This window comes from Pteropus vampyrus, unplaced genomic scaffold (assembly GCF_000151845.1).
Source record: "Pteropus vampyrus isolate Shadow unplaced genomic scaffold, Pvam_2.0 Scaffold50, whole genome shotgun sequence".
NCBI classification, from domain to species: domain Eukaryota; kingdom Metazoa; phylum Chordata; class Mammalia; order Chiroptera; family Pteropodidae; genus Pteropus; species Pteropus vampyrus.
Window position 1 is genome coordinate 7722807 of NW_011888831.1, and position 12742 is coordinate 7735548.

General features: G+C 50.7%; 1 protein-coding gene across 1 annotated transcript in view; it reads right to left on the bottom strand.

The window, feature by feature from the left end:
• The window catches only part of KSR1 (kinase suppressor of ras 1), a 148495-nt gene that overhangs the window by 31252 nt on the left and 104501 nt on the right, over nt 1–12742 (bottom strand). Inside the window, exons 3-6 of the mRNA XM_023530375.1 lie at nt 9715–9862; nt 5359–5818; nt 3657–3661; nt 931–991 (exon numbers count right to left, since the gene is read on the bottom strand). Coding sequence (XP_023386143.1) covers nt 931–991; nt 3657–3661; nt 5359–5818; nt 9715–9862 — 674 coding nt within the window. The remainder of the gene's footprint in view (nt 1–930; nt 992–3656; nt 3662–5358; nt 5819–9714; nt 9863–12742) is intronic.

Sequence of the window (12742 nt, forward strand, 5' to 3'; positions counted from 1 at the left end):
CCCCCTCAGCCCTGGGAAGATCACACTGGTATCGTGGGTATGGCCGAGGCACTCAGACCTCCATTCACAGGACTCTCCTGCCCAGGGGCTCCGGTACAGGCATCCCAGTCCTGACAAGGCCCCAAAAAGAGATGCCTGGGCACTAGCCAGCAGGCTGGAGCACTGTCTTACTGGCAGTATGACCTCAGGCAAATTATCCCACCCCTTGGGACTCTCTCTCTGGGTGAGAATTCCAGGCTGGAGTGCAGCTTACACTCCAGGGGGAATGACAGGCCCTGGCAAGATTCAAAGTTCTTGACGAGAGTGACCTGTTGTGTTCACAACAGCACAGGCCCCCAAGGCACCGTCTGGCTGGTTGCCCGGGTGACTAGACACCACCCAGACCTGTTTGCAGCACCCACAAGCTGCATGAGCACTGAGGCCAAGCCCTCTGGATGATCCATGTGATGAGCCTACATCAGCCCACGCCAACATGCATGAGCGCCAGTAATTGCAAGTCGTTAGAAACCCAGATCCCCAACCTCAGAGATGGGGTCCAGGAGTCTGGAGTTTCGACAAGTTCCATGGTTCTGATATGTGCCCAGCTGTAGGCCCCACATGTTATCATGCTGGATGCAGAAGCTCTCAGCTCCTTCTCCCTCAGACTGTGACCCTGCTTCTCCTGGGACCTGTGTTCCCTCAGCAGACTGTGGAAGAGACCCAAGGAGATATAAAGGAAGGCCCAGCAAGTCCACATGGCCGCGGATGACAGGCAAGGGCTCCAAGTGGGTGCAGGGCTGTGTCTACAGAGGTGATGGAGACTACCCAGAAGCAAAGAGCCTTGAAGACAGACCCCACTACAATGAAGAGCGATCGCTCAGTGAGGGCTCTGGAATGTGTGAGTCCCAGCCCAGCTGTGTCCCCTCTCCATCCTCACCCGGCTGGGCCTACCTGTGTGTCACTGAGAGCCCGATGTCTCTCCGTACCATCTGTGGGGATCCATGCGGGAGATCTGTGGGGAAAGAGACTAAGTCAGCAGGCGGAGGAAGGTCTGTGGGGACAGTTTATGCCTGTGACTTTCTATTTCAGAGATCACGGGCTCGATGGGCACAGAGACTTACTGAATGGCAGAAAAATATTTCTGAATCTGCATCTATCAAAACAAGGACGGGACAGGCTAGACCACGGGGGCAGCATGGTTACCCCTCACACCTGGTCTGCTTTTCTAGTGCTCTCGTGCGTGTTACTGCCTGGCTTCTGCAGACACTTCAGAAACTATCCCTGTGCAGTTTCTGGTTTCAGTGGAAGGCAGACTTGAGAGACAGAAGGCAATGCAAAGGTGAAGGTAGAGGCTTCCACACCCCCCCACCTCTTGCACACTCTTATGGATGCACACACAGGTTACCAGTTTTCAAGGGCTTAATTCTGGTCACTTCTTGTTATGTGGGTGGAAGCTGTCTGACCCCTGGCAGAGGGTTTGAGGCTGGTTAACCATGTAGCACATTCAGCACCTTTCCAGTCAAAAGCATCTTGAAAATTTTGCTTAGAGAGACCACTGCAGATCTTGGCAGGTAGAGTGAGGGCAAGGTGAAGCTTTATCATGCTCGCACATGGCCCAGCCCCACCTGGCACTCAGTCTGAGCCTTGAGGAAGTCTCAGGCCATGAGCTTCGAGATATCCCTTCTGCCTGCCTTTCTAGAGGGCACCCTGGGCTCTCTCTCTTCTAATCCTTGGCTTCCCCAAAAGAACAAGCATCCCCAGTATTTATGACATAACAAGTCGGCGGTGGAGGAGCAGCTTAAAGCAATCCCTCCATCCAGTGGCAGCCCACACGTCCAACTCCCTCCCTCCCTGCCTCCAAATGTGCAGCCCTTCTTCCCCAGCCCCCTTCTGCCATGCTCAGCATGGCCTGTCTCCTCCCAGAGCACTGATTCCCAACTGAGCTCAGGGGGTCTGGGAACTCTGGACTGGTAAGCAGAATGTTGTGGGCTTTTCCCTGAAGAGAGGGTCTAGACTTTTATCCAGTTATCAGAGATCTGTGATGCAAAGAGGTCAGGAACACAGCACTTGAGGGATCTGTGGCAGTCTGTGTCCTCCGAGTCAGCAGCCTCCCTCCCCAACAAAAGGCCACTGCACCCTCCCTGGGACCTGACTGCTGGCCTGGCACACAGCTGGTGCTCGTTACATGGTAGTTCACTTAAGGCCAAGTACCACATACCCAACCACACGTTGGAGGTGCTGATTCCTCTGCCCACACCAAGGGGAGTTTGGTCAGCACCAAAAGGCCATTGGCTGCCCTGATGATGACTGGGAACCCAAAATCCTACCACCTGCAGCTCTCTCTGGCACCTGGGCCATGGGGCTGACTTGTCCCAACTCCCTCCCGGGGCCCACCCCACCCTAGTCAGCAGCCAAGGTAGTCAAAGCACATGGGCCTAACAGGGGTTAGGCTGCCAGCCTAAGAGAAACAGATTGTGGGAAAATGAGATTTCAACCATCTGTCTCTGAACGCTACCTGTGATTATTTGTTATATCTGCCACAGGCATGGGATAGGAAGAAAGTGAGACAGCACCTGTGCCAGGCATCAACGGTCTCTGCTCAGATGAAATACTGGCCCTGATGGCCTCACCCTGTCTTCTTGGAAAGCTGAGGGAGCAGCCTCACTGGTATGGTCCCTGCATTACCACAGCAACCAGGAGGAGGAGAGGGCCAGACTGTCCTAGGGACGCAGGTGCTGAATTCCGTTCTGCTCCGAGGCTCTGTGAGGGCCCTGGAATTTCCGCCTGTGCCCAGGGGAAAGCGAAGTGCAATCTCCTTCTTTCTGCGCCCTGTGCCTCCTTGGTGGTCCTCCAGTCAGCTCCATTTCAGCATAGCCACTGTCTGATATGATATCCTCCCCTCATCTCTAAGACCCTGCTGACAGCCCCATCACTTTGCTTAGCCAGCTCAGGATAGGATGAAAATAAACTGCTGTTTTGCTCAGGCAAAAACCAGATGTCTCTGCATTTCCACTGGGATAATTAAAAGCAGGTTCCACAGGCAAACTGTTTCCTTCTGCTTTGACTCAAGAGAGAGAAGCCCCACAGCACAGCCATGTGCACATGCCAGCTCCCAACCTGGAGGTGGAGGGGTAGGAGAGGGGATGAGAGCTGCCTAGGCTTCCTCCTCCTCTCCCAAGGCGGCAGCCGCACCCTCCAACCTCTGAGGGCCTCATTCAGAGCTGAGCCGCATTCCTGACTCCAGAGAGAGAGAGAGGTCCTGAGACGTTGGCTGGAGCCTGCAATAACTCATGTCCAAATCCACCAGACAGGTGGTGCCTCCCTCTCCGGAGCTTGGCGTTCCCATGGCAGCCCAGCAGGTAAATACTCCCTGCCAGAGGTCGCCTGTGAGGAGGGCAAGGTGCAAAGAGGGACCACCATGAGGGACTGCCCACGGACTGGGACATTCTCAAGGTCTCTACTTGGAAGAAAGAAGCTGCTGGCTGGGCTGAGGCCACCTCGTCATCTGAAGGCCACCTGCCCAAGGGCTATTTCCTGGGGGGTTCCCAGCACCTCTGCTTCTGGTATGGAAAGTCTAAGTGGACTAAGAGAGGGTCAAAGAAATCCACCCCCGATGGGGACAGCAATACAAACACGGCTCCCAGGTGGCAGAGGGGATGAAAATGAATCACTCTTACCAAACCTGCAGAAGACAAAAAAGAGAGAAAGCAGGATTATGTCACCATGCTGGCTTGGTAAGTTCCCCAAAACATCGCCCCTTGGGAGGGAGCGGGCAAGTTGCTCAGACAAGGACTTTGAGCCCCTGGGGTATGGGACCAGGCTGGCTGAATGTCTGTGGAGACATTTCCTCAATGGGAAGGGCTAGAAGTGCCCTCCCTGCCTACCCTGCAGTGGGCGCTGAAGCTGCACCTGTGCATTTTAATACATTAGCTTATCTGAGCATCACTGGCCACGCAGCATGGTAATTATGGTACACTCCATTTCACAGCTGATGAAACAGAGGCTCGGAATCTCTGAAGGTCACATGCCCGTAAGTCGAGGAGCCCTGCCCAGAGCCCTGGGATGAGGGTTGCTCCGGGTCCAGGCATAAGAAGGGGTCAATCTGCCAGAGAGGAAGTGGTGGAGGTAGGAGGGCAGGGAGGACAGCTGTGGGAGCAAAAAGGTGGCCCCCAAGCAGGGCCAGGAGGGGACATGCCCTGGCAATGCCACCCTGGGGTTGGTGCTGCCACAGGGGAGAGCTGGGGGACCCATGCCTCTCGGTGTGCCCTCGGGGCTCACCAAGGGCAGCCAGGCAGCCTGAACTTCCATGTCAGTGCTGGCTCTGGTGGCTCTGTGGAGACCTGACTCAGATCCCAGGGTCCAAGGCCCAGTTCACCAGCTATGGGATCTGAGGCAGCGGTGTCATATGCCTGAAGCGGTTCTCTGCCTAGAGCCAGGATGAGACCAGAGTCCTCTAACGCTCTTTTCAGGAGAAAATGAGAAACAGGTGCAAAGTATTTTGCCCACTGAGATGCCCTCTGATTCCACATGGTGTCCACATGGTGGTTTTCACTATGCTCTGTGAGACAAGAGGATGCACAAGAGGAGGAAGGAAGGGTGGAGAGTCCAGGCCGCAGCAGGACAGCCTCATTGGGAGGGGCAGGGTACATCACAGTGTGGATTTCTCTCCTTGGGTGACATATTCAAAAGCATCATGTACTGATAAAATTCTCAGAGATAGCAAGGTAAGTTGAAAACATAGGTTATGGCACGGAGTACATGGTTTTCGACAATCATTAGAAGTTTTAGCCAGATACTCTAGTCCTTCCTTTCTGGGTACCTGGAAGAACTAGATTTGCTGGTTCCTTTGTTTGGGTAGGACCATGCATGGTGAATGAAACTTTCAGGAAAGAACATTTAATTGCTAGTGCGTAACATCTAAAATTCTTTTTCTTCTGCCATGGTGGAATGTTACAGAAGGTGGCTGTTCCATCTGTCTGGGACCTGGAATGAGGCTGATCTACGATGGACAGGTAGCATGAGCAAGAAATAAATCTTTGGTGTTTTAAGAGATCTGATGATTTGTCACTGCAGCATAACCCAGTCTATGCTGACTGATACATGGCATCACTGTGTGTGTGTGTGTGCATGCATGAGTATGCACACACACACAAACACACACACACGGAAATCTAGTAGGATTCAGCCCAAACTGTTAAGGCAGTCTGGGGAGTGGACTGAGAGACAGGAGTACTTTGCACTTTTTATTGTGTATACGTCTATATCAGTTGATTTTATGTCTTTTTTAAATGGAGGCTACACAACCTTTAGAACGAGAAAACTATAGCCAAAACTTTCTGTGGACAGCAAATCCAACACCTGAATGGCAGAAACACATACCTCAGTGGGGAGACTTCGTCGATGCGGTTCCCCAGCTGAGACTCATGGGACTTGCTCCGGGTGAGCGTGGGGAAGCTGGGCAGCAGCTGAAAGACCTTGCGGCTGGGCGGGGGCGGTGTCCTTGGCGGCTTTAGCTTGGTGTGGCGTCGCAGCTGAGGCGTGGTCGGGGGGGTGATGAAGCTATGCAGGGCACGGGGGGTCAGCCGGCCGCTGGCATGCAGGGGGATACAGGTGTCCGTGAAGCCCTCGTTGGGGCCAGGGGTTGAGGAGTCCGAGGTGGGCAGGGCTGACACGGAGACGGAGCGCGGGCCCTGGGCACTGCTGCCCAGTCTGCCTAGCTGGGAGCTCCCGGCGGGCCAGGGCAGGCCGGCTGGTGAGAGGGTGTCCATGGAAGGCCCTGAGCCACTTTCCCGCCGGGCATCCAAAAAACTCCAGCCCGAGTCCTCTTTGTGCTCTCCTCCTGTGGGCCGAGAAGTCGGATCATAGAAGGCTGGGGCTAGAGGAATCTACAAGGGAGGCGGCCAGGGCCCAGAGGGGTTAAACATCTTGTCCAAGGTTGTAAGTGCCTTAGTGGAAGGCATCAGCTACCAGTCTTTACCTGGTTCATGAAGGCCTCTCAAGCACACACATTATCTTCTACCTTATCTAGCTGACCGTGAGGCCACCGGTGTGGCTATTACTGTTCCCGTTTTATAAAGGAAAAAAATGAGGTCAAGAGAGGGAGTGGCTTGTGCAGGGCTCTTGCTGGCAGGTCTGTGGGGAGCAAGCTGGCAAAGCTACCCCAAAAGTGGGTGACTTTAGAGAGGTAACTGGTAACTGATCTTTAAGAGTTGGGGGTGTATAAAGGGATGACTCTGTTTTGAGAAAATTTAAATGTCAAGAAAAGGGGTTACGCAAACCTTCTAATAGGAAATTGCCCTTGGAATTTGCTAGAAAGGAGATCCAGCAGCCACTTCCTTCTGAGAGGAGCCTGTGAGTGACTTTGGCTGCCCCCACAGTGACCCCTAAGACCTTGAGGCTCTGTGGGGTTCTAACTCAATGGCACGGTCTGTCCATTCATTCAAGTATATGCTGGGTATCAAGGCATAAAAAAGACACATCCACTGAGCCTTAAGAGTCTAATGAGGGTGAAAGACACTCAACACAGCAGACTCTATGCTGACACAAAAATGCATGGGACTGAGGGAGCACAGAGGAGGAGGACCCAAAATAGCCTGGGGGTCATGGGGCTGAGCCAGCTAGGGGAGAGGTATACTGGACTTGTGGAAAAGTAGGGAGCACACGGTACCTTCTCGTAACTACAAAGAGTTCTGTGTGCCTTGAGAGGTCAGGAAAAGCCAGGGAAACACAGAGATGAAGATGGAGGGTCAGCTCACCTGAGGCCAGCTCGGCAGGGAGTTTGGATATCTATCTCTCTAAAGACTTTAGGTTTGACCTTATAGGAGATGGGGAGACACTGAAGAGGGGCAGGGAGAATGGACCCCATCTAGAGACCCTGTTACGAAGAAGAAGACACCTCCCTCCTCATATTTATCAATGAGTGGAAAACTACAGGAAGGTACAGGGAAATAAATTTCCACCCTGGAGCCTTTCCACTTTGTGCTTTGTATCCTGTCTCCTTCCATCCTCCCAACATGTGAGGTCGCTGAGATTCAGGAAGGCCAGCCACGTACACGGCTGAGGTCACATAGCTAAGGAAGTGATGGGATGGAAACTGAGCCTGCAGTCCTGACCATTGCACTGGCCTCTTCCCACGAGGCTATCAGTTCTGAATAAGCTATAGTGGCACAGCCTTAGGAGGTAATGAGCTCTCTGTCATAAGAGGTGGTCAAGCCTAGCCCACACAGCCATTTATCAGGGATGGTAGAGAGAGATTAGCCTTCACAGTTCTTAGGGTTTCTTTGTACATTCCATCCCTTCCTCAAATGCCCTTCCTCCTACTTCACTGCATGGTGACTTTCTATTCATGAATCAACTTGGCAGAATGAATTAGTCTGTGTGTTCCTTGTGCTTGCTCCTTTCAAACTGCAGCCATAACTCACGTAGCCATGACTGGCTTATAGGAGGCACTGGCACGTTTCTTGTTCAGGGGATGAAAGAACAAGTTCCAGGAATCCATGGGCAAGTTTGCCACCAAAGGAAACAAACCCCAAATTCTTCTAATTGCCTATTTAATGACCACTGCTTTGAACCAGCTCAGGGATCACAAATGGGTCTTGCCAACACCAGTCAATTGGCAGTGGCTCTTGAGAATGATCCTTCAGTAGGAAGAGCTTGGGATTGATAAGTGATGTCTGCTAGGGATGAAGGACAGGAAATATCAGCACGCATATTTCCCTTGTTCATCAGCCACTCTCACAGAGAACCATCCTCCACTCACTTTTCTTAAGACCAGAGATGGCAAGGGGAATGCCTTCAACATCGAAAAAACCACCTAATATGCACCAGGCTCTGTTCTAAGCACTTGACCTTAATTCATTTCATCCTCACAACGACCCTATGAGAGAGGTGTTGTTATTATCTCCATTTCACTGATGAGGAAACTAAGGCACAGTGGGGTTAAATAACTGACCCAGGTCCCATGGGCTCTAAGTGGCCGAGCAGAGTGCTGGGCCCAGGCAGTCTGATTCCATAGTCCATTTTTATTACAACTAGGTGCTCTAAACAAGCCCTGCTGGGTGCAGTGAAGATTCTGCCAGCACGAGCTGAAAGACAGGGTGATCACTGGTACCCAGCCAGTCTCAGCAGGTGCCCTTGAAGTGTGTCCACCACTGGGCAGACCCATTTGGATGAGGTGTGGCACGGACCCTCTTGGGGATATAGGGACGTCGCAAGCTGAGACTGAATGAGAGAGGACCTGGAAAAGACCCCTTCCCCAGGGACCTCCTCTGAGGCATAGTGGAAAAGCACCCGCTGGGGAAGAAACCTGAGTTCCAAGCCCAGCTATGCCACAACTCACTCAATGCCTCTGATGCTCTAGCTACTAAAGGAGCTTACCACCACCTCTTTAAAGGGTGTTGCCTCATGTGTGTCAAGTGCCTGGCTTAATAAGTTAGTGATCTCCCTATCCTGGCATCCAGGATGGGCAGACAACAGTCTTCCCAACACAAATAGGTTACCACTCAACAGCTGTCACCTCCGCAATTCTTTACAATTCAGGCATACAGAGGGAGGGTTGACAAGTTACCCCAAGATCTCAGCTTGGGTGGCAAATACTTTTAAACTTCCACGACATGGGAATAACTCAACTACCATCAAAGAATGAGGCTCAAATCTCATCTCTGCCACTAACTGCTGTGTGTCCTTGGCTAAGTCCCTTCCCCAATCTGGGCTGTCTCCTCTGTAAAGTATGAGGAAGAGAATGCTGACCACGTCCCATGTTTTTTCCATGGCACCTGCTGGCAGGTATGGTGTGTTGGTTTTCTGAACTGAGTGAAGCCCTCTATATGGCCTCTGGGTTCAGAGAAGGACTTTGGACAATGGGACCAAGGAAGAAATTAAGCCCAATCCTCTCGGGGGGCGATGGGGAATCGAGCAGTGCTTTCCTTAAGCCTCATGCAACCGGAGATAAGACAGGTGGCTCAGACAATTAAAAATTGGGGCTAATTCCTCTCCTTAGGTTCATTTCAAAGCCTTATCTGTGTGGTCAGTTATAGGAGCATTAAGTTAGGGCATTTGAAGCTGTTTCCAAGGCAAGATTTAGAAAGCCTGCAAATGATTCCCTAGGGACGCATCGTAAGGCCAGGATTACACCCCTTTGCCTACAGCGGCCATGGACACACAGCTGAAACACTGTACAATGTCTTGAATCCCACTTGGCTGAAGCTGAGCCCAAATCAATATATGCCTTATGAGCACACAGCCCAGCCAGCCGATGGGGACAGGAGAAGGTGGGGAGGGCTAGGGGTGAGCTGGGGTGGGAAGGAGGGATGGAATGCAGAAATTTGCTGCAGGGTTCAGAGAGCCCAACAGATAGGCTCCAAAGAGGGGCAATTACACAGGGCCCACCTACCCAGCAGACAAGCTTGGGGCTTCTAACAATAACCAAAGCTTCCCTGTGTCTATACTGGCCAGGCCGGTCTTGTGACTAGGGAGCCCTCTGACTAGGGAGACCCTCCATCTCAGGTAGGGCCCATCACGCACTTTCTGAATGTCTGCCCTGGCCTGTCCAAGCTGTCCCAGAAACTCTGAGCCACCCTTGTCCCATTCCATCATCCACCTCAGCAAAGGCTGTGCCCCCCAAAACCAGGCCAGGCCAGGCCAGCCTGGGGAGAGAAGGCCAGAGTCAAGGACAAGGTGGAGGGAGAGGGAGCCCATGGGGCTGGCCTCGGTTCTGGGGAGGCGGGCCCTACCTACCCAGGCCTGTCACCTTCCGCAGGCAGGTGAGAGCATATTGCAAGCGGCCGCACTCCTCCGCACTGGCCCCACAGCGCCGCAGCGTCTCCTTCACCTTGGCCTCGTTCATGTCCAGCAGGGCGTCCAGCGTGAGCTCTTGGAGGATCTCCTGAGAAAGCAGAGGGGACAGCAGAGATCCCGTGAGCACTCAGGCTGCCCCAGCACCCTCCTCATTCTCCCCCTGGCCAGGGCGGGCCCCCCGGCTGAGTGGCAGGGGCCAGCTGCTGCTGGGCTGGCCTCCGACCTGAGCCACCACTTGTCTGAGGACTCAGGAGGACGGCTCTTGCCCCCACCCCCAGCGCTCCTGGAGACAGCAGCTGAAGTAGAGATGCCAAAGCTTTAGGGTTGGGGATGGAAGGAAGGAAGAAAAAAATCATAACAGTTTTGATCAGAGCATGTTGCCCTTTTTGTTTCTTTTTATTCCTTTGCCCCCCAAAATAATGAATCATAACAATTTTTTAGAATGACAAGTACTTGAAATAAAGACAGCCCTTTACAATTTTGATGTACTATATCTGAATCAGACAAGATAGATTTCAACTAAAACTGGCTTAGCGAGAGGAGGATTAGAAAGAATTAATCCTCACCAAGAACTGTATAGACAATTACCTCGCCTAATTTAGTTTTCAGTCAAAACCTTTCAGAGGTTCAAGGTAGCAGAGAGGAAGTTAGAGACTAAAGCATGAAAAGGACTCCACGTGGACTTGGAAGATAAAGGGGCCACACTAGAAGGAATGTGGGTGGCCAGAGAGAGAGAGAGAGAGAGAGAGAGAGGGGCCCCCTGGCAGAGCAGCAAGGAAAAGGTGACCTATGGCCACCAGGAACTGGATTCTGCCAATAACCTGAATGCACTGGCTTCTCCTTGAAGCTTCCAGGTAAGAGGCCAGCCTGGTTGACACCCCAGCTTCAGGCTGGTGAGATCCTAAGCAAGGAAGCTAGCTGAGCCCACCTGGGCTCCTTCATCTAGTCTTCCTCCTACAGAACTCTAAGTTAATAGATGAGGGGTGCTTTAAGCTGCTAAATTTGTGGTCAAATTTTTGTTACGCAGCAACAAAAAACTAATACAAAGAGTGAATATTTGAATCAAGGCCTGACTGACTTCAAAGCTTGTGGTCTTTTCTCTCATCAAGGAGAGAAGAAACCTCCCTGGCTCTGACAACTTTGAGCCATATGTGATACCAAGCCTGGAGCAGACCCGCAGGACAATGGGACATGTCCTTGGCCTCAAGGGGCTTGCAGGGTGACAGACACAAAAACAAGTCATTGCACTGCAAAATAAGATATGGCCCAGCACAGAGAAAACTCAGAGAGATACGGAACCAGCGGTAAGATCTGTTTTTCCCCCTTTTTTGGCCCCTTTCTATATTTTTCAGGTTTTCTGTAACAGGGAAGACCAGACATCCTACATCAAATGATTCATATAAAGCTCACAGTTCTTGAGAATCTAGGTTGATTTTCAATGATTTTAGCAAGCTGTGTCTAATTTTATTTTGAAAGAATAATGTTATTGTCAGTCAATCCACATTGCCATAAATCTTAGATTCAAGTGTCAAAACTGAACCTGATGAAGATACTGGCTATGATTTATTGGGGGTAATGGTGTGGGGGCTTTGTAATGTCTGGAGGTGGCACCGGGCCCCAGCTGAGACCTAGAGTCTGGCCATGTCCCTCCCTCCCCACCTTTGTGTCTTGTCTGTATATTTTTCGATCTGCAGGGTTGTGGACGATAATCTTATAGCTGTTTAGAATGATTCACAGACACAACTAGAAATAAACACACAAGTAAAAGCACCAAGAAGCTCATCATTGGTTTGGCAAACCCATGGTTGTCAGAAATCCTTCCAGACGATAAAACTAGAGCGTCACAGGAAACCAATGATAAGAACAGCACCGAGAAGGAACTGATTAGATAAAGATCCCAGGGCAGAAGCTTTTTGTTCATCAGTGCGTCTTCCTTGATTGCCCTCAGTAATACCCTTCATCGGAAAATGTAGTAGTCGTGATATCTTTTCCCCTCATTTTACTATGAAAAGCGAGTTGGCAATATTATCTGGCCACCAACAAATGGAAGTGAAGTTGACCTTTACGCAACTTCACAAAACAACTTCACCTCTCCCTGGAGTGGTCTCAGTTCCCACCGACACTCCTACATTGTCCCAAGATTGTGATGACTCAGCAGGTTTCCAAGAAGCCTGGAAATCCAATCCCCAAATCTAACTATAATGCAGTAGCGATTGCCCTTCTTTATCTTTTTCTCCTCCCCACCCGCACCAGTTTCAGTTTCTTAAACATCATAACTACATTCATTATTACAAACTCTTTGCCAGTACAATATGGCCAGTGCTTTATATACTATCTTCACTCAAAAACAATTCATCAAGAGGAGGCCATTTTACTGAGGCTCACAGACCTACGAGGCAATCTGGCAGAGCTAGAGCTGAAACCCATGTGTGCCGTTCCCGTGGCTCCTTCAATGAGTCCTGCTGTCACTTGGTAGCCTAGCAAAGCCTGGAGGTGCAGCAGCTACCTTTTTTTTTGAATACACAACTTTTATCGCATCTTTAAAATATCACGAATAAGTCCAAGGAATCATCTGACATCTTGGCGTTTCTGTAGCCGGACAGGTTAGACCTCATTCATCAGCCTGCCTGAACTGTTCTTTTTTTCAGAAACGTAGATACCATCCAAAAATTTTCTGATAGCCTTTGTTTTTAACCATTGTGGCTTGTTGAATCAAAGCAGCTGAATTTGATACAAGTTCAATATTGTTTTCTTCAAGAATTAAGTCATCTTTCTGGGCTCGAGCTACTCAAATTATTTTTTCAAATATATTAAAGGAATTAATTTCTACCCGCTTTCTGAAAAAAAAAAAAACTATACTGTAAAATGGAAATTGGCAAGTCAAGTAACCCCCTAAAACACAGAAAAGACAGAATATGTTCAAATCCATTCCATTAAAAAAATGAATGAAAAAAAGAAAAAGAAAAAA